The following is a 23,396-nucleotide window of genomic DNA, read 5'->3' as shown; positions in this document are numbered from 1 at the left end:
TTATGTGAGCACATGGCTTGTGTTCTGTCATGTACTCTCATGTCTATTGTCTAGTTCCACCCTCCTTGTTAACCCTTTATTGGTTAATTCTGTTCACCTGTTTGTTTCTTAGTTTGCTCTTCTTGTATAGCACCTTTATCTTGTCTGCTGTTCCTGAGAGTCATGTCCTAAACCTGTCAAGTCTTGGATGCCCAGTCTAGTTTGTCCCATAGTTATGTTATGTCCTGTTTACTTATGTCCTGCACAAGTCCTCTCTTCTTTTCTCTTCCCCTTTTAATTGAAGTCTTAATCTGTGTAGTACCATATATATATATATATATATATATATATATATATATATATATATATATATATATATATATATATATATATATATATATATATATATATATATATATATATATATATATATATATAAAATGTTAAAGTAAGAATTATTAGCCCCCCCTGTTTATATTTTTTCCCCAATTTCTGTTTAACTGAGAGAAGATTTTTTTTTCAACACATTTCTAAACATAATAGTTTTAATAACTCATTTCTAATAACTGATTTATTTTATCTTTGCCATGATGACAGTAAATAATATTTTTCAAGACACTTCTATACAGCTTAAAGTGACATTTAAAGGCTTAACCTGGTTAATTAAGTTAACTAGGCAGGTCAGGGTAATAAGGCAAGTTATTGTATAACGATGGTTTGTTCTGTAGACTATCAAAAACAAAACGAAAAAAACTTAAAGGGGCTAATAATTTTGACCTTAAAATGGTTCATAAAAAATGAAAAACTGCTTTTATTCTAGCCTAAATAAAACAAATAAGACTTTTTTCCAGAAGAAAAAATATTGTCAGACATACTGTGAAAATTTCCTTGCTCTGTTAATCATCATTTGGAAAATATTTTAAAAAATAATAATAATTCAAAAGGCTAATAATTCTGACTCCAACTGTATATACACACACACACACAGACACACATGCACTATATATATATATATATATATATATATATATATATATATATATATATATATATATATATATATATATATAAACACAGTTAAAGAACTATAATATATATACACAGTTGAAGTCAGAATTATTAGTTCAAACTATTATTATTATTCAAACTATCAACATTTTTTTCTGACAATGTTGATAATTTGGGTTTTATAGCAAATAAAAGTTTTTATATTAAATATGATATAGAGGACTTTACAAGGTTAAATAACTCTAGACATTATGTAAAGTAAATCATTTTAATTTACAACTGGTATAACTGCAATAACAGGTCGACTTTAGGTTACTGGAAAAAATAACATGAACAAGAAGGACTAAAATGCCTTTGTGCCATGGAAAACAGACTTCAACCGAAATAACATTTAATTTAATTTGTGTTTAAAAACAAACCAACCAGATCAATCTGTGATCATTGGCATGACATTTATTGTCTTAATTTCCTCATCCTATTTGACTGCTTGTAATTTATCTACCCAGAATATATTAGATTTTTGAAAGCTGACCAAAATGAAGCAGAGTAGTTGGAAGTGAGGAACTGAAAAACATTTCCAACTAATTTCATCTTTTCAATGACAGAGCGAGTTATGAAATCAGATTAAATTTAATTATAAGACCAGAAGTGCGTCAAACAGGGTCATATGTCAAGTTTAAGTAGAATTTTTTTTGAGAAAGAATCTTAGGTTGATATTTTTCTATGTTTTTTTTGTGGTCAGATCATCATGTTAATTATACTACCCTTTTAGTCACATTTAGTCAATTTATTACATAAACTTAATATTTATTATTTTTAGTTAGTTGCCAGCGTAATATTTCTAAATGTATGTGTTTTTTGTTTTAGTTTTTTATGTTAGTACAGTATATATATATATATATATATATATATATATATATATATATATACACACACACATGTATATACATGTATATATATGTAGATATATATGTATATGTATGTATATATATGTATATGTATGTATATGTATGTATATATATGTATATGTATATGTATGTATATATATATATATATGTATATGTATGTATATATATATATATGAATATGTATATATATATATATATATATATATATATATAAATATGTATATATATGTATATATATATATAAAAAATTAACAATACATTTATTGTTTTTTTTTATCTTACTAAATGCAAGTTAATGAAAAAGCAGTTGTTTATTGATAGTTTACTTTAACATAGGTTAAACACACAATATTTTAACATGCATAAATGTTATGCTAACAAGTTAAGGTTTGTCAAAGTAGTCCTGAGCCCATGTGATGATATTGCTTATAGATGAATGATGATTCTTGATGCAGTGCCGCCTGAGGGATCAGACGTCACAGTTGTTCAGCTTAGGTTTTCTCTCTTGTCCTTTTTGCACTGAAATTCCTACAGATTCCTTCAATCTTTTAATGATCTTATGCACTGTCCAAGGTGAAATATGCAAATGTCTTCCTCTCTTCCTTTGAGGAACATTGTTTTTAAACATTTCAATAATTTTCTCATGTATTTGTTGGAAAACGTGATGCTCGGCCCATCTTTGCTCCTAAAGGACTAGACCTTTCTTGGATGCTGCTTTTGTACCAAATCATAATTACAATCACCTGTTGACATCAGCTGTTTCAAATCACAGCATTAGTTAACTAATTTACCTGATTACTAGCCCTAAACTGCTCCTGACCCAACTTTTCTGGAATGAGTTGCAGGTCTGAATGACAGGAAAGAACGTATATTTACAAATGAAATGAATTTGACCAGAAAAAACATGAAATATATTGTGTTCATATTGTCTGCAATGAAATACAATCACTAGGAAATCACTACTTTCTTTTTTATTAGCGTTTTCCATACTGTCCCAACTTTTTCTGATGTGGGATTTTAATTCAGATTAAATTTAATGGATATTAAATTCAATTATAAGACCAGAAACATGTTTTAACTGGGTCGATTGTAAAGTGTAAGTTAACTTTAGGGAAGCCAGAAGAATCTGGATTTCGATATCAGAGAACCGCATCTCAGATTTATATCTCTCTCCACAGTTTTCTTTCTTCAATCCTGTTTGACAAACGATCATAAAAATGCTCTCTTCATCTTCAGGCGGTAAAGAATCTGTCAAGTGCGCCTCCAGTAGTCCTCAACATCAAGAAACTCTCTGAATGTACATTGTTCTAGCCTCTGACATCTGCCGGCACTCAATATCGAAAGCACGGGCCAACAATAACACACGTCTCGCTACGCATAAATTGTCGGCTTTTGTTCCACTTGGCTTCAGAAGTACAAGATAAGACGCAGATAAGCCTCAGAAACAGGTGTCTGCGCGAGTGTGTTTTGTGTGGTCTCCGGTTTCCAAGACGGCCGGTTATCTGAAGGCTTTTCTGGATGTCAGCCAGAGGGGTCTTTATCAGCCGTCAACAGACTTTAACGCAGTAAAGAAACGGGTGAAAGTACTTTGACAAATCTCTTTGTGGCGTTCCTGACCACTCAACCTTGGCCTTCCGAGAGGATTTGAGGGTCTTTTAAGAAGCGGAGCACGTAATATTGAGGGCAAAATCATCCGGGGAGTAAAAAAAAAAAACAGAGAAAAAAAAAAAACACTGTGCCCACCCTTCAAGTACCCACAAGATCATCCCTTGAGTTTGGCACAAATGTCTGTGTAGATATTAAGACGCAAAGTGAATGCTGATGGGAAAGACAAAGAAAAAAGGGGGGCTAAAAAGGATTGAAAGCTGGAGGAATAGAGATAAAAGATTACAGATAAGGGAACGGGATGAGGTGAAGAGCAAGAAAGGAGATTGAGGAATAATTGACCCTTCGCTCACTGATAGTTTGACTGACATGCAATCCGGCCAATCATAACGCCAATATTCTGTGAATTTAATCATTTTGAATTCAAGACAAATCGCAAGCAAGATTACTGGGGTGCTTTTTGTTTAAAGTCTGAGAATTAGGAGTCAGCTTCATGAAAATCTGTGAACTAGGAGTCAGATTTAAAAAAGGTTTACATATAAATAAACAAACAAACAAATAAATAAATAAATAAAAAAGAGAGTTCAGTGCTTCCCACATGTTTGATATATACTTGCAGTGGTAGCTGGATTGAAACGCATCATTTACCCAAGGCCATTAGCGTTGCTAGGCCTATTTTAGGGGGGCTGTAGCCCCTATATTTCTACTCAGCCCCCCTTAAACTTTTGCTAATAGCTAATAAACTGTACACTAAATTATCGCCTCAGTCCCCTTTTTATTTTGATATGACAACGGCGGCAGAATTCGGCTCCTCCCTGACTTTTAAATAATTCACTATTTCCCTCGGGAGTGGACAAATTGATAGGGGAGGGCCATGACTGATACTGAAATCTTGTCGGTTTGAGAAGTGGGTCTGGGTTTGCGAAGGGTCAATTGGCATAGGAATCAAACAAGAGGAAGACAAACAACAATAACAGGTGAAATAGAGAAAACCTCTTCAAATATGGAAGCAAACACTCATCTGAATCTCATCACACTCTATAGGTCCTCAATGCACTAGGAGACACTTTCAGCAGTGGTCGATCAACACCTATTAGCAGACTTCTCTGAGAGACGCAAGCTAAACTCAATGCTGACCGGAGCAGGGAGTCACAGGGTTATGGGATGCGTTGAGAAAAATGTGCTTTTATTGGCAAGCAATGTTCACATAAAGTCACCCCAGAGCTCTTTTATAGCTCTGGAGATTACGGAGTTCTCAGTTAGCCTTGTTTTAGATGTTTCGTTTTGGAGAAATGAAAATATAGTAAACATACAGAGGAGCATGGGCTGTAAAATATCAGTTGAAAGCAGCTCAGATCTTTGTGCTATTGGTGAAATTGAATGAGAAACGCGCAAGTTTTAGATGAAACTCGTATTTTGATGATAAAAGCTTGGCAAATGTGAGCACTTTTGAAATTCATTTTGAATTCAAGAAGAATCGCATGATTGAGGAAAATCTGAGAACTAGAAGGATGATTTAAAGAGCTGCTGGGAAAAAGGGTTAGAAACTTTCCCAATAATCTAGGAAGAACTTTTGTCTTAAGAAGAAGCAAGTGAGTTTTCATATTTTATATATATATATATATATATATATATATATATATATATATATATATATATATATATATATATATATATATATATATATATATATATATTATATATTAAATATATTAATATTTTTAAAAATATATATTTATTATCTGTTTTTTGTCCTGTCTCTGTAATCCTGTTGCACTGTAGAAGCTCTGTCACGAAAACAAATTCCTAGTATGTGTGAACATACCTGGCAATAAAGCTCTTTCTGATTCTGATTCTGATATATATATTTAATATAGTTTATATATTATATTTATATTTTATATTATATATTTATAATATATTTATATTTTTGTATGGCAATATTATCCATAATAATCCAAATAAACATGCACAACAATTTCACTGCAATTGACTTGCTTTGAGTTAAGAACATAACATCACATTTTCCAACACAAAGTGGAATTAAATCGCTCTTTTTAAAGCAGGGGTCTCAAACTCGCTGCCCGCGGGCCACAATTGACAATAGTTTGTGGTTCCCGGCTTAATTTGAAAGTTTAATGTTAGTGCGGGCTGTGAGTTTGATATGAATGGCACTTTACAGTTTTGTGTGTGGAGCTGAACGAACCCACCAATCACGGTGGGGTATATGGCTCTCGAGGGCGGGACATCGGCTGGACCTGACGCAGGCACAGAATCATTTCCCAATTTGTGAAAGTTACAGCAGCGCTGCCATGGAGTGTTTTCTTCCATGCCTGCTGGCTGCTTCATTTCTATTGGGCAGAGAATGAGTGCAGCGATTGGATGTGGATTGTGTGTGACTGTATTCACGTGCTAGTTAAAGCAAAATTCACGTTTAACTATTGGTCCTAAACTATATTTTCAACTAATCATCTTTTTTGCGTTTACAATCACTCTCATTGGTTTGTGGTTATTGTTTCGCGTGCAGCGAGCAGAAAAGAAATCAAAATGATGCACATGCGGTGGTATAAAAGAAAAGGAACTCAATGCAGCCTGATGTAGTCGTCTGCAGTCACAATTCGACACCTGTCCATCAGCAATAAGAGTCCCCGGTGACCTGGACCAATTATAGGGCTGCACCGTTATTTGTGGATCATTTGCATCGCACTACCTGCATTGTATTTGCATTGCCTCCCACAATAAACATTACATATATTTCTATATGATGTAAAAGTAATCAAAACAAATGACAACAACACAGTGTTGCTTTTCCTTTAACAACAGCACAGTGGATAACAGTAAATCTAATTATTATTATTAGGGGTTCAAGCGCGAAGCGCTGAAAGCCTATTGTTTTTGTAAAGATTTTTATTATTATTATTATTTTTCTGCCGAAGTTGCTATCGCTCAGCTACATCGCTATTTGTCCGAAATCTACTTTTGCAAACTAGTGCTAGGCTTTTCACTCAATTAGAACTCAAACCAGTGTAGAAATGTTCTCTGGACACTGAATATCAGTAATTATCAAAAAAAAAGTTGAAATTTTGATTTTCACACGAAGCAGTATATCAAAATGTTTGATGCTAATTGTAGCTATAACTTTTGAACGGATTAAGAAATCATCACTAAACTTGGTATACATATGTATAAGGTCAATTTGAGGTCGCAGTGCAAAACCTTCGGACTTTAGCCACATGGTGGTGCTATAAAGCTTAAAAAATATAAAAATTACTCTGACCTTAAAACCATTAGTCCAATCAGCTCAAAAATTGGCATGCAACCTCAATTAAAAAAACATGGCCGCCATAAGCTAATTAAGATTGAGCAGCCATTAAACTAGGTTAACGATGAGTGATTGTAACAAAATTCAGAGTGCACATTCGACTCATGGTCCTAGAGGTCTGTAAGAATTTCGAAAGAAATCAGCCACTAGGGGGCGTTTTTCTGTTTTTTGAGGTTGTAATTGATTGGTTATTACACAAAGTTTTGCACAGCCTCACAAAATACATATAATATGATAGGCCTGCTCATACTGAACACTTTGAGACTAAAACCACTGCTGTCACTCAAACCATTCATTAAATAATAATTAACATATGAAAATTTTTGCAAACTAGTCCCTGGTTTTTAGCTCGATCGCAATGAAACCAGTGTTGTTAGAATCTCTGGATGGAGTAGATCAATAATTATATAAAAAATGTTGAACTTTCCATTTTGCATAGCTGTAACAGGCTCATTTACAAAAGGGGTGCGTTCACACGACCCTACATGCCTGTAAATCCAAAAGCAAAACTCAAAACATCACAGAAATTGGTGAGCACATGTGGCATAAAATTGTGAAGGGCTATAGGTGGCCCTATAATAGCAAAAATGGTCCTAAAAACATGCTAAATGGCTCAAAAATGCAGTAAATGTGCTTCATTTACACACTATTTCACAAATACACTTAATCTACATATCATATGATAGGCCTGCTCATACCGAACAGTTTGAGACTAAAACTACTGCTGTCATTCAAACCGTTCATTAAAAAATCATCAATATATGAAAAACCTACTTTTGCAAACTAGTCCCTGACTTTTAGCTCAATCGCAACTAAACCAGTGTTGTTAGAATCTCTAGACTGAGTAGATCTATAATTATCAAAAAAACGTTGAACTTTCTATTTTGAATAGCTGTATAAGGCTCATTTACAAATGGGGTGTGTCCACACGAACCTACATGCCTGTAAACCCATAAGGAAAACTCAGAACATCACAGAAATTGGTGAGCACATGTGGCATGTTAATGTTAAAAAACATGCAAAATTTTGTAGAGCTCGGGCAATAGGTGGCGCTATAATAGTAGAAAAGGCCTCAAAAACACAGTGTTTCAATGTCTGTAGATGCTCAATACAGTATTTTCAATTACTATTTTAGCCACTAGATGGATCAACTTGAAGTTTGGCATGCAGTGTATTTGCTCAAAGTGGAATGACATGCTATAAAAAAGGCCACCATTGGCCAATTAAATTTGAGCACCCATTAAACAGTTAACAATGGCCGATCAGAATGAATCATAGTGGGCATGTTGGACTATGTTAGCTCTATCTATGAACTTTATTACTCTAATCATATATTTCATTGTCGAACGAACTACTTACAGGCTTACTTACAACTGGTAAATACCCTTACGCTGCTAAAAGACTTGAACCCTGTTAATTGCTGCTTGCAGCTTTATTTATTATTTTTATTATTAATATTATTATTATCATTATTATTTATTACTAGTAATTTGTTAATGTTTTCATTTTATTTTGTGTAAAAAAAAATTCCAATCTTCTCAAATCTCTTAATTTTTATTTATTAAAAAAAAATAATAATAAGATAAAAATAAACATGAATAATTAATAATATAGTTCATTTCTTGTGGAAGACCTGATGCGGCCCAGCCTCACCCAAACTCTGCCTCAAGCGGCCCTCAGGTAAATCGAGTTTGAGTTTGAGAGTTATTGCAGAGCAACACAAACAGCGCAAAGTAGAAATGCACAACTATGCTCAAGGCATGCGTGACAGCCGATCACACGATGCAGACGTATAAACCAGTTAAAAAAGTTGAGTTAAAAAAAACATGCAATTCTTAGGATTATTTTTTTTTTATTGAATATTGTGTTAAATATTTGATTTAGAAATAATTGTTGTCTTTTAATTAATTAATTGAGTTTAAAAACAAAAGTTTATCATCAAATGATTTGCTATCCTATTAAATGTTTATTTAAATATTTCCCAAAGTGATGTTTAACTTAAGGACATTTCCCCAGAATTTCCTCTAATGTTTTTGTTTTCTGGAGAAAGTCTTATTTCGGTTAGTTTGGCAAGTATTAAAGCAGTTTAGTATTTTTTTAAACTAAACAATCAATATTATCAGAAATTATTTGTTTGCTACAGAACAACCCACTGTTGTCCAATGACTTTCCTAATTAATTTAATTAACCTAGTTAAGAACTTTAAGCTGAATACTAGTATCTTACAAAATTACAAGTAAAATATAATGGGTCACACTTTACAATAAGGTTTATTAGTTAATGTTAATTAATGTTTACTAACTAACATAAACAAACAATGAACAATACATTTACTACAGTATTTGTTCATGTTAGTTAACATTAGTTCATGAAAATACAGTTGTTCATTGTTAGATTGTTAACTCACGGTGCATTAACTAATGTTAACATGCATGGACTTGGATGTTAATAATGCATTAGTAAATGTTCAGTTATGATAAAAAAATGCTGTACAAGTGTTGTTCATGATTAGTTTATGTTAGTAAATGCATTAACTAATAAACCTTATTGTAAAGTTTTACCATTTAATGTACTGTCATCATTATATAAATTAATAGACAAATTCATTTAGTTATTTAAAATATTATGTTTAAAACTATCTTGTTGAAGAAAAGAAACACATTTCAGTGTTAAACATCACTTGGGGAATATTTGAAAAAGAAAGACATTTTCACAGAAAGGCTAATAATAATGTATATATAATAATGTATATATATATATATATATATATATATATATATATATATATATATATATATATATATATATATATATATATATATATATATATATATATATATATATATATATATATATATTTAATTTGCACAGACAGTCATTTGTCAATATACAGTTGAAGAATTATTAGTCCTCCTGAATTATTAGCCTATATATTTCTTACCCCAATTTCTGTTTAACGAAAAGAAGATCACATTTCTAAACATAATAGTTTTAATAACTCATTTCTAATAACTGATTCTTTTATCTTTGCCATGATAACAGTAGATAATATTAGACTAGATATTTTTCAAGATACAATCGTTCAGCTTAAAGTGACATTTAAAGGCTTAACTAGGTTATTTGGGCAAGTCACTGTATGATGATGGTTTGTTCTGTAGAAAATCAAAACAATAGTAGTGCTTAAGGGGGCTAATAATATTGACGTTTTTTTTTTTTTAATTAAAAACTGCTTTTATTCTAGCTAAAATAAAAAAAGACTTTCTCCAAAAGAAAAAATATTATAGTAAATACTGTGAGGAATTCCTTGCTCTGTTATAAAACATCATGTGAGGAATATGTGATTGGTTTTGGCTGACGGGTTTAATCTGGTTTTGGCGTACCTGCTGGAAACTCTCCCGAAGGTGGCTCTGGTCCTCCGGGTGGCAGAACTCCAGGATGTCTTTGCCAAGAAGATCCTGTGTAAACCCAATAAAATGAACAGTCATATGAATGCTTGATTTATACAAGCCCTTAGTACTTGTCAAACACGGAGCATGCAGACAGCAACAGGGTCACGATGAATAATAACTAGAGAAAAAGTCTGACTGTTTTCAAGCAGCAATAAGCCTCAATATTCTCTATTATTCAGCCTGACTTGGATTAATGTCGTCTCAAGGACTGATGGATTTCAAATAAACAAATAAAGCATAAATATTGTCAGATTTAGTTACTGTAGACTGTGCATTAAAGAAACATTCCACTTTTTTTGAAAATAGGCTCATTTTACAACACCCCTAGAGTTAAACGGTTCAGTTTAACCATTTTTGGATCCATTAAGACAATCTTTGTGTCTGACAGGAGCACTTTTAGTTTAGCTTAGCATAGATCATTGAATCGGATTAGACCATTAGCATGTCACTAAAAAATGACCAAAGAGGTTCAATAAGTTTCCTATTTAAAGCTTAACATTCTATTGTTACATTGTGCACTAAGTTGACAAGTTGCTATTTTCTAGGCCTGATATGGATAAGAACTATACTCTTATTTTGGCGTAATAATCAAGGAACTTTGTTCTCGAAACAAGACTACAGCAGATGCAATGATATTAAAAACTGCCTGAAAATCTAATGGTTTCTTCTATATGGTTGCATTGCTTACACTGAAGGAAGTTTGACAATTTTCAGGCACTGTGTAACATTATTGTGCCTGCTACAGTCATGGTAAGGCAGCAAAGTTCCTTTAATATAGCGTCAGAATAAGAGTATAGTTCCTAGCCATATTGGCCAAGGAATAGCAACTTTTCATTTTCTATGAATTTTAGTACACAGAAGAGTCAAGCTTTAAATAGAAATTAGCTTATTTTAGCATAGATTATTGAATCGGATTAGACCATTAGCATGTTGCCAAAAAATGACCAAAGAGGTTCAATAGTTTATGGCGGAAAGTGAAAAGTTGCTATTTTCTAGGCCTGATATGGATAGGAACTATACTCTTATTCTGGCGTAATAATCAAGGTACTTTCTGCCATACCAAGGCTACAGCAGACGCAATGATATTACACAACGCCTGAAAATCTGGTGGTTTCTTCTATATGGTTGCGTTGCTTATATTGAGGGAAGTTTGACAATTTTCAGGCACTGTGTAATATAACTGTATAACTGCGCCTCCTACTGTGAGGGTACGGCAGCAAAGTTCCATTATTATTACACCAAAATAAAAGTATAGATGCTAGCCATATTGGCCAAAAATTAGCAACTTTTCATTTCATCCATCAGTCTTAGTACATGGTATAACTACAGAAGAGTCAAGCTTTAAATAGGAATTAGCTTAGCATAGATCACTGAATCGGACCAGATCATTAGCATGTCGCTAAAAATGATCAAACAGGTTCAATAAGGGCACACTCACACTATGCTATCCGAACAGTGCCCAAGCACGTTTCGTTTGAGAAGTTTGAGTGCTCAGAATAGGGCTCAGGCGCGGTTTAGTTGGCCGACCCTGGTCTGGTTGGAAGAGGTGTGCCAGAGCGTGGTTCACTTGGGCTTTGGCGCTGTACGCTTGTATTGTGAGTGCAAAGTGTGCCTGAGCCCGAAACTGAAGACGCAACTTCACTTTTAGGGGACTGTTTCATGTGGATTTATTAATCATTCTTACTGTTCAATGAACGCAAACTGTCGTCGTTTATTAAATACACAAACCCCTCGCTGCATGTCAGCTGCAGCTTCAGAAAAGCTCCTAATACCTGTAGCACGATTACTTTTATGATAATTTATGAGTGTTTGACTGCGTGTCACTGCATCCCAAACCACTAACAATAATACAAAACAATAAAAGTAAATCTCCACTAAAGTAATCTCCACTGTGCTGAGCGAGAGCGCTTCTCCGCCGTTAAACTGAACAGTCGCATTATTGATGATGTAAGCGTGCTCAGGTCTAGTAGGTAAAAATGCAATGTTAGTGCAGGCCAAGGAGGAGAGGGGATGGGGCACAATCATGCTTTGGCACAGTTTAAGGCAACTGTATCTAATGTGAGTGTGCCCAAAGTTTCCCATTTAAAGCTTGACACTTCTGTTGTTACTTTGTGTGCTAAGGTCAGCAGAAAATGAACACTTGCTATTTTCTAGGCCTGATATGGATAAGAACTTGAATGTTATTCTGGCATAATAATTAAGATACAGCAGATGCAATGATATTTCTGAAAATCAGGTGGTTACTTCTATGTGGTTACATTGGTTATATCGATGGAAGTTTGACAATTTTCAGGCACTGCGTAATATAACTGCTGCGTTATTACGCCAGAATGAGAATGTAGTTCCTAGACATATCAGCCCAGAAAATATGAACGTTTCATTATTCATCAGTCTCAGTCATGCAACATAGAAGAGTCAAGCTTTAAATAGGAATATTATTGAAACACTTATTTTTTAAATGAGATGCTAATGGTCTAATACAATTCATTGATTTATGCTAAGCTAAAAGTGATAAAGATCGGCTGAATGGATCCAAAAATGGTGAAACTCAACTGTTTTACTCCAGATAGTTGTAAATTTTTTCAAAAACAAAAGTGTATTGTTGATTTAATATCCAATGGATAATTTAATATGCGGGTGGATGGCGGAGGGGTGTCAAGGACGAAAGTGAGCAGGGTGGAAGTGTCGCGGACGAATGTGAAGAAGGTTGGGGAGTCGCTGAAGAAAGTGAAAGTAAACAGCGGACGTGGGAGGAGGGCGATCGGTAAAATGAGGTGCCGGACCAGATTTCAGATGTGCCGGATCCGGCGTGTTCCAGCACAAATTAAGCCCTGACTGCAACTACAATCATGGTCCAGCAGCATAATTCATTCATTATTACACCAGAATAAGTTCCTAGACATTTCAACCTAGAAAAAAATCTACTTTTCTTTTTCCATCAGTCTTAGTACACGATGTAACAATAGAAGACTCGAGCTTTAAATAGCAAAATTGTTGAAACACTTTGGTCATTGTTTGAGCGAGATGCAAACAATCTAATCCGATTCAATTAGTTATGCTAAGCTAAGCTAAAACTGCTTCTGCCAGACCTAAAGATCAGCTTAATGGATACAAAAATGGTAAAACACAATTGTTAAAAAAAAGAAAAGTGTAGTGTTCATTTAATATAAGATTTGACAATTTTCAGGCACTGCAGAACGCTATTGCGTCTGCTGTAGCCCTGGTACAGCAGCAAACTTCTTTTAATATTATGCCAGAATAAAAGTATAGTTCCTAGCCATATCGCTCTAAAAATAGTCTTAGTACACGATGTAACAACAAAAGAGTCAAGCTTTAGGAAAATTCTTGAAACACATTTGTCATTTTTTTGAACAAGATGCTAATGGTCTAATCCGATTCAACTAGTTATGCTAAGCTAAGCTAAAAGTGCTTAGAATTTAAAAAAATGGTAAAACTCAACTGTTTAACTCTAGGGGAGTTGTAAAATGAGCCTATATTTTCAATAAAAAAAAAGTGTAGTGTTCATTTAATATGAACTTTCAAGATGATAATGACCTGAGGTTGGTAGCCAATCACGTTGATGCATCGAGGGTCCACGAATGTGATGATGCCATCCGAATTGTGGCGTGAAAGGAATTCAGTCGGAACCGAAAGTCCGTTCATATCCATTGAAACAGGAGAGCTGGTCACCTGAGGGAGGAGATGATGAAGAGGTTTACACACAAACAGATGGTCTGATTCTCAAACCAGCAGATGCACGCTTTGTTGCGCCACACTGTCATGGGATCGTCAAAGAATTAGTTACAGTTGTCTGTATGGTTTAAGATGTGGGAAAGTATTTATTAAACTGAGTGGATGAAATGTTTGACTCAAATGCAGATATGGCTTTACATGATAATTCTTTGTCCCCTGAGTGTGTGTTGTTGCGTTGGCAGGTGTGTTTGTTTTTGTGTGTTTGTCTCTCTCTCTCTCTCTCTCCCTCTTTCCACCTGCAGGCCCTGCCCTAACTACGCAGGTGACGTGCCCTGGGATTGGAGAAAGTAACCCAGGGCGTCCTTTAAAAAGAGATCAACGGGCGTAGGGAGAGAGAGCGAGTTTTGTTGGCGTGTTGTTGAGATTTTTATAAAGTTATTCCTGTTGTTGAGTTGTTTTCGTTGATTGTATTTCTCGTGCTGTTGTACTAGTGTTGACTTTGTGTTGTATACCCATCCGTGTTTCCCCTTCCTATTATTTTTGTTTTGGTTTCTGTGTTTGTTGATTGTTAATATTGTAAATATATACACGGTAAGAGGCAGTAGGGGTTGGACGCCACTTGTCTTTTTTGTAAATATTTTCACCTGTGTTTTTGTTAATCAGGGAGATGTAGATTTTGTATTTTTATTTCTGTTATTTTATTAGGTGTAGTAAGTTTCATTTGGGTGTTTAGTTAGGGTATTTTTGTTTATTATTTTATGTGGGTTCACCCCGAGGTATTTGGCTTCACGTTTTTTTCCTTGGTGATAAAAAAAAGAAAAGACAAAAAAAAAGACAAATAAAGAGACCCTATATAAAGGGGTTATTAAAAGTGAATCTTATTTGTCGGGTGTTTTTTTATGTTGCGGCCTTGACCCTAGACCAGGGTCGTAACAATGTGATAGAGGAAAGGGAAGGGTAGACATTTAGTCACTTCATTTAATCATTTAGTGGACTCTTTTGTCCAAACAAGTTCAGAAATCCAACATCAAGAGGCATTTAACTCAAATTGCATTAAATATAATGGGGTCGTCCATAATTATCCTGTATATCCTGCAATAATTCCCATATTTTGCCATTAATTAAACCATTCTGGAATAAATTTTCAGTTTATTTCCTTTAATTCAACATATTACCATATTATTTAACATATTATGGTGGTGTCAACCAAGATTATCCTGCAAGACTTATCTCAACTGTATACAAATACATTCTCTGTTACAGGTTAATCTGCATTTTGATAAATTTCCAGTTTAATTGCCATACATTCCCGTTAATTCCCCATATTTTGCTGTTAATTGCCATGGGAAGTTTAGTAGCAAAACTTATTGTTCCTAAATTTACAGTTTATTCCCCTTTAATTCCCATACATTCCTATTAATTCCCATGTTTAGCCGTCATTTACCATGGAAAGTTTAGTAGCGAAACTGTTATCTCTCCTGTATGTTTGAAGCATTTAATTAAAATTGCGTTAAATATGGTGGTGTAAACCTCCTTTAATTTCCATACATTCCCATACTTTGCCATTTATTATCATGGAAAATCTAGTAGCTAAACTGTTATTGTTCCTGGATGTTGTGCTGTTTATCTGTAATAAATTTCCAGTTTATTCCCATTTAATTCCCATAGATTTCCGTTAATTGCCATATTTTGCCACTAATTACCTAAAAAAGTTGAGTAGCGAAACTGTTATTGTTCCTTGATGTTGTGCCGTGTTTATCTAAAATAAATATACAGTTTATTGCCCATAATCCCCATACATTCCTGTTAATTCCCATATTCTGCTGTTAATTACCATGGAAAGTTTAGTAGCAAATTTGTTACTGTTCCTGGATGTTGTGCTGTGCTTTTCTGGAATAAATCTTCAGTTTATTTCCTTCAATTCCCATAGATTGCTGTTAATTCCTATATTTTGCCATTAATTACAGTACCATAGAAAGTTTAGTAGCGAAACTATTACTATTAACTATTGTTATTGTTCCTGGATGTTGTGCGATGTTTATCTGGAATATATTTCCAGTTTATTCCCTTTAATTCCCATACATTCTCATTAATTCCCATATTTTCCCATGGAAAGTTTGCAGCTTTGAACATTTCTGAAATTCTGCAACTCAAATGTAAACCCATTAAAAGCTGTTTTCTGTCAGTTTATTGAAACGTGTGATGTGTCACACAAATGAGTTCGCAATGTGGATCTAAGCACATCCAGACAAAGCAAACATCTTGCAGAAAGGGATGAGGAAATACATTGAAAACAGATGTTTTCTTGACCCAAAGAATTATTAAATGTGTCCTGCAGGATGATATACGAGCAGTAAGATATGTTGCAATAATCTTCTTTAGTTTTTAGTGATCCGTTTAACATCACAATCGATAAATAAATAGTTAGATATGCTTATTATTACAGTTTGCCATCACTACCAGAAAATAAACTGATTTATAAACAAAGTCTGTTTCTTTTACGGGGTATAGGTTTGCATGTAAATCTGGACAAATTATTACTCCAATAAGCTGATTTTAGCGAGTTACTAGTGTACCACTGTTAATTCCAATGTGTGCTTTGCAAATGTTAACAAATAAATAAGATAAATGTTGTAGGCTTACTTTCATGATGTGTCCAAAAATTTAAAAATGAATAAAGAATTGAATGAATCTTAATTAAAAATGATTAAAATCAGTCATCAATTAAATAAAATCCATGCTAGATATATTGAAATAAACTTTCACCATCTTTTGAAACGTATTAAATATTCGCAAGTTGTAGAAATAGATTAAAGAAAGTAATACTTTTCTGCAGTGACCCTGAGTATGGAGAGTTATTTGTTATTTGAGAGCTGACAAGGCACTTTATTATAGTGACAGATGAATTAAGCTCCCAGATACATTATGTGACAAGAAATATAAATGTTTACGTAAACGACAAATGCTAAATATACTAATACGTCTCCTGTCCAGAGTAAGCATTACATACATTTTAAAATCACAGAGTCATCATAATTCATCAAGATAAACCTAACTCAGGATCAAGCTGCATCAAAGATCAGTTTCTCTCACTGGAATATAAAGTCATATATAATATATGTACACACAGTATATATACACTGTGTACACATGTACTATATATGGACACGAAATTTATGTGGTTTTAATGAATAAGTGGGGATTATGCTAATTATCAATGATTTCACACACTATTTACCTAATGACTGGAATTTATCAATCTAATGCATTTGTGAACCCAGAGGAGAATTTTCAGCAAGGCCTGAAGGCCTGTTATACGATTAATTTCTGAATGTTTCGTGAATGAGGACTAATGAATAGAAGAGAATTGGGGCCAAAAAAACACATTAAAAATCTTCTAAGGATTAAAGCACAATTTAATTCATTAAATTTTGAAAATAAAGTAACTGTTCTTTGAGGAAAAAAAACTTGTAAAAAAAACAAACATTTTATAAGATGTTGTGAATAGACTCATTAAATTTCAAGAATAAAGTCTTTATTTTTTCGAGAACAAAAATTGTTGAAAATTTCGAGAATAGAGTGGTTAGGTTTCCAAAAAAAAGTAGTTAAATTTAAGAAAAATTTTTGTAAGAAAATAACTGGAACTGAATGAGTTCATTCTTGACTTTTAATTTAGAATGTTTTCTTAAATTTAACGACCATTTAAAATGTAAGAAGTCATTACATTTCAGGAAAAAAATGTGTAAATGAAAAAAATAATACTAATTTAATAAAATGTTAAAATAACGTCATTAAATTGAGAATAAAATCATTTGTTATATGAAAAAAAAGTCATTAAATTAAAAAAAAACTAAATGTTAAGAATAAACTCATTCAATTTCAAGAAACAAGAAGCTGTTATGTCCTGAGAAATAAACTTGTACATTTCAAGAAAAATGTTAAGAATAAACCCATTACATTTCAAATAGAGTTGTTCATTTTTCGTTAGTTAAATTTAAGAAAATAAATTGAAAAGGGAAAGAAAACTGGAACTGAATGAGTTTATTCTCAACCAAATTTGTAGAATTTTTTCTTACATTTAACAACTTTCTTAAAATTTAAGAATCCTTTTGTTTAAAAAAAAACTGTAAATTTTGAAAACAAAAGAAAATGATAAAATGTTGAGAATAAAGTCATTAAATTGAGAATAAAATAATTAGTTATAAAAAAGTAATTAAATTAAAAATAATTGTTAAGAATAAACTCATTCAATTCTGACAATCAAAAAGACATTACGTTTTGAGTAATAAACTTGCAAATATCAAGAAATAAAAATAAAATGCTGAGAATAAAAAAATTGAGAAAATTTTAAAAATCCTCTTTGATACCAACAAGTGGTTTTGCATCTGCTAAAAAAACAGAACAAAACAGAAAAAAACCCAACAACAACACTGTATATATGTGTGGATTTTATATGACACTTCTCACAATTTACAAGGTGTTTTAACAACTCAAACCATTTAATCTCTGTTTTTATTACTATACATGTCATAGATTGAGAATTTACGACCGGCACACATACCTGCAGTCTGCCAATAGCAACCAAGCAGTATTTGCTAGTTTGACCTGCTTCTGTGTCTTCATCTGGAATAGTCATGCCTAAAAAAATAACACAACAAAAAACAAACATGAGTCATTTGTCCGAACAAACACTGATGGCACACTGAAAACATGTGCAGATCAGAAATAGTCATAGTTAGATGCTCTAGTATCGCCTGATGACTAACATGTTTATTCATACACTTTTTTTTTAAACAAGATGTTCTCTGTTGCAAGATATGCTGCTTGTAAATGTGTGTGCAATCCAACCAAGCAGCACCTAAAGGCTGGTTTACACATCTGCATCGAGTGATTGGCATGACCCACGGCGCCTGCCTTGCGCATTGCCATGCATTTATACTTTTGCATGCTGTTTGTGTTGCTCTGCAAGAACACCTCCCTAATGCAAGCTGGCAGCAGGTTTTTATGTTCCTCTATGTCGAGTTTCTTCATGAATATTTGTCTTTTTTTTAACGCTACAAGTAGCTAAAACTTGCTCATTCAGAAGCGGGAATTGGCGAACGTGCTACAACTATAATCATAAGGTAAACACAAAACAAAAGTTTCCATCTGGAGCTCCTTCAGGAGACTCGACACTTGCAAACACTCACTCCATCAGGCTCGCAGCGCTCAGCATCCCCCATGCTCATCACTGGTAACAAGCTGACCAATCACAGAGCTTGCGCTACGCATCACTGCGACATGTAGTTAAATTTTTTGAGAGATGCGCGTCAGCGACAGCCACGGTTAGGGTTATGCAACCATGTGAAGGCTGCGCTGAACCATACGCATGCGCTTGATGCAGAGGTATATATCAGCCTTAATACTGAAGTAACTGAAACTGCAATTCATTGACTGGCCACTGGGGGCTGGCTCCAGAAACAAGCAAATCCTCATAGACTGCCATGTTAAAATGCCCAACTTTACAGCAGAAAAGAATGTGTTCACAGCCTGATACAAAAAATGGTTTTGGTGTGTATAGCTAATATTACCCTTCATGACAACTGTGAGGCTTGTGATTATTTAAAACTCATTAGTTTAATTTATTTAAAGCCTTAACATGCTCCATAATTAAGGTCATGGCCACTTCTATAGCATCCGCTCCACATTTGTGTCAGAGTCTCTTGGAATTTATTTATTTTAGTCATCTAAAATCTAGTAGCTAATCATAAATTGCTCCTGAATGTTGTGCTGTGTTTATTTTTAATAATTTTTCAGTTTATTCCCTTTAATTCCTATACATTCCTGTTAATTCTAATATTTTCCCATGGAAAGTTTCCAACTTTGAAAATTTCTGGAATTCTGCAACTCAAATGTAAACTCATTACACTGTTTTATGTCAGTTTATAAAAAATGACAAAAATATGTCCTTAATGTGGATTTAAGCACATCCAGATAAAGCAAACATCTTAAGAGATATTGAAAACAGATGTTTATTTGTAAATGTGGTTGTTTTTTGTCTGTTGCAAGACTTGCTGTTTGAAAATGTGTGCCCTAAACTTGTTTTTGATCTTACTAATAGCATTTGCTCCACATTTTTGTCATAGTCTCCTGAAATGTATTTCTTTGCAATTCATTGACTGGCCACTGGGGGTTGGCTAATCCTGATAGACTGCCATGTTAAAATGCCCAACTTTACAGTAGAAAAAAGGTGCTTGCAGTATTGGATTGAGATCTGGTGTCTGGTGACTGTGGAGGCCATTTGAGTACAGTGAACTCATTGTCATGTTTAAGAAACCAGTCTTGAAGTAACCATCAGAATATGGGTACACTGTGGTCATAAAGGGATGGAAATGGTCAGCAACAATACTCAGTTAGGCTGTGGTGTTGACATGATGCTCAATTGGTACTAATGGGCCCAAAGTGTGCCAAGAAAATATCCCCCACGATTACACCACCACCACCAGCCTAAACTGCTGATATAAGGCAGGATGAATCCATGCTTTCATGTTGTTGACCCCAAATTCTGACCCTACCATCCGAATGTTGAAGCAAAAATAGAGACTCATCAGACCAGGAAACGCTTTTCCAATCTTCTATTGTCCAGTGTGGTCTCTGGCCGCTGTAGCCAGAACTGCCGCTCACTGGATTTTTTTTCTTCTCTTTTTCAGACCATTCTCTTTAAACCCTAGAAATGGTTGTGCGTGAAGATGCCAGTAGATCAGCAGTTTCTGAAATACTCAGACCAGCCCGTTTGGCACGTTCAAAGTCACTTAAATCCCCTTTCTTCCCCATTCTGATGCTTGGTTTGAACGGCAGCAGATCGTCTTGATCATGTCTGCATGCCTAAATGCATTGAGTTGCTGCCATGTGATTAGAAATTTGCATTAATGAGCAGTTGAACGGGTGTACCTAATAAAGTGGCCAGTAAGTGTATTTTCTATAGATTTTTTTTTTTTACTTTATTGTATTTCTATTAAGCTTTTTTTTATACCATTTCAACAGAAGAATGGCAGAAATTAATGGGAAAAACATTTCAGGACACCGGTATTTTATTTATAAGATCAAACTGAATCAAACTGGTAACTTGCGAGTCATTTTGACTCATTAATTGAAAGGATCGCTTCATTAAGGGTTCATATTGCTTGTGTGATGTGTTTGTTTTTATATGCAGTGCATCCATCAGAGACGATGAACAAACATAGAATGATATTAATACGGAGCAGAGACCCGTAAGGGCAATTTTTTGTCCCATTGTCATCATTTTACTGTCTGCTCCCACATTCACACGGCAAACATGTCACCTCGAGTAAAATACAACTCAATTCATCAACACTACTTTGCAAAACTAATGAGTCTGTGCTGCAAATAAAACAGGCACGGCTGTATATATCTATCACTGTTTAGTCTAAATAAATGACACGCTGAAAATCAAACAACAAGCCAGATGCACTGATGTTTACAATTAATTTACTGCCTTTAATTTGCACAAAAGTGACATTATACCAGCAGACAGGATTCATTCGTTTGCATATCAAACTAATAAAAAGCACATACATAAAGTCGTGTGTTTGTTTTCGCTGATGAACATCCCATCTGCTCTTTCCACAGAGTTTCTTAACCGTTCATAAATTGTGATGAATACTATACGCGATGTCTCCGTTTAGATCACCGCATTCCATTAAGACGTGATAATAGCTGACGGTCGAGCGCCGCTGGTTATTTTTAGCCTAGTTTTTGTGCCGTTATGCAACAAACAGGATGTGGAGCATGTGCGATTGATTTTCATGACACACATACTTGTAGGAGACCTGGAGAACCTCCAGCTGAGATATGAGGCAAGAAAGTTCACGTTTTTGGGCTTTGAGTTCGGGGTTGCTCAATATCTGTCTTTCACCTGCTGTTGTGCTAATATGAATCTCGGGCTGGAGAGATCTGGAGTCATGTGGGAGTCATCCAGAACTCAAGACCTTTTTGTCGATTCGATGAGAATTTAACACAGAGTTCTGAGAGTTCAAGAGGTTCAAACTTGTTCAACATGTCGTTTTGGCTTATGGGTTATGCTAACCTGAATGCATCTGATATATCTTTGTTGCTGATTCAAAAAATGTTCATAAGATTGCATGCCCTGACACAAATGATTCAGTGAATAAGTTTTAGATTTTTCAAAATTTCATGCAGTGTTGGTAAATGATTCATTGAATCTTTTTTGGTAGCATCAAAACTACATGCAGTGATGGAAAAGATTTAGTGAATCACGTTTGATATTCAAAATCACATCGAGTGTTGTAAATGACTCACTGAATTTTTTTAATGTAAAATCAAAACTACCTATAGTGATGTAAATTATTCAAACATGTTCAACGTGAAGATTTGGGTCATTTTGGCAATGGGTTATGCTAGTCTAAATCTGTAATGTAATTTTAAATAAAATGATTTTTAATAGGTAGCAAGAACAAAATTGCATGTGCTGATGCAAATGATTCAGTCTATGAGCTTGGGATTCTTCAAAATTACATGCAGTGTTAGTAAATGATTCACTGAATCTTTTTCAGTAACATCGAAACTATATGAAGGGATGAAAAAGATTAGGTAATCATGTTTGCATATTTCAAAATCCTATGCAATGTTGTAAATGATTCACTGATTCTTTTTTTTTTGTAACATTAAATCTACATGCACTTATGTAAATAATCCACTGAATCTTTTATTCAGTAACATCAAAACTACCTGCAGTGATGGAAAACATTTAGTGAATCATGTTTGGATATTTCATAATCACATGCAGTAATGTAAATGATTCACTGAATCAAATTTTTCTGTAACATTAAAACTACCTGCAGTGATGGAAAAGATTTAGTGAATCATGTCTGGCAATTTTAAAATCACATGCAGTGATGTAAATAATCCACTGAATATTTATTCAGTAACATCAAAACTACACGCAGTGATGGAAAAGATTTAGTGAATCATGTCTGGCAATTTTAAAATCACATGCAGTGATGTAAATGATTCACTGAATCTTTTTTTTCAGTAACATCAAAACTACATGTGGTAATGGTAATGATTCACTGAATCTTTTTTCCTTTTTAACATAAAATCAAAACTAAATGATTCAAACATGTTCAACATGAGGCTTCAGGTCGTTTTGGCTTATAGGTTATGCTAGCCTAAATGCATCTGTAATATTACTATTGCTGATTCAGATATTTTAAGATTGCCTGCCCTGATGCAAATGATTCAGTGAAAACCTTTTAGATCTTTCAAAATTGCATGCGGTGATGTAAATGATTCACTGAATCTTATTTTCCATAACATCAAATTTTCATGCAGTGATGTAAATGATTCACTGAATCTTTTAAAGTAACATCAAAACTAACTGTAGTGAGGGAAAAGATTAGTGAATCATATTCG

General features: G+C 33.9%; 1 protein-coding gene across 4 annotated transcripts in view; it reads right to left on the bottom strand.

Annotated features, from left to right (window-relative positions):
* The window catches only part of arnt2 (aryl-hydrocarbon receptor nuclear translocator 2), a 183,145-nt gene that overhangs the window by 63,830 nt on the left and 95,919 nt on the right, over positions 1–23,396 (bottom strand). For all 4 annotated transcript variants that reach the window (XM_056461014.1, XM_056461015.1, XM_056461017.1 and 1 more), the window contains 3 exons: positions 18,526–18,602; positions 13,827–13,961; positions 10,203–10,277 (listed from right to left, as the gene is read on the bottom strand). In XM_056461014.1, the coding sequence (XP_056316989.1) occupies positions 10,203–10,277; positions 13,827–13,961; positions 18,526–18,602 (287 nt within the window). The remainder of the gene's footprint in view (positions 1–10,202; positions 10,278–13,826; positions 13,962–18,525; positions 18,603–23,396) is intronic.

This window comes from Danio aesculapii, chromosome 7 (genome assembly GCF_903798145.1).
Source record: "Danio aesculapii chromosome 7, fDanAes4.1, whole genome shotgun sequence".
In the NCBI taxonomy this organism is placed as follows: domain Eukaryota; kingdom Metazoa; phylum Chordata; class Actinopteri; order Cypriniformes; family Danionidae; genus Danio; species Danio aesculapii.
This window is presented reverse-complemented; position numbering and strand designations above follow the sequence as displayed.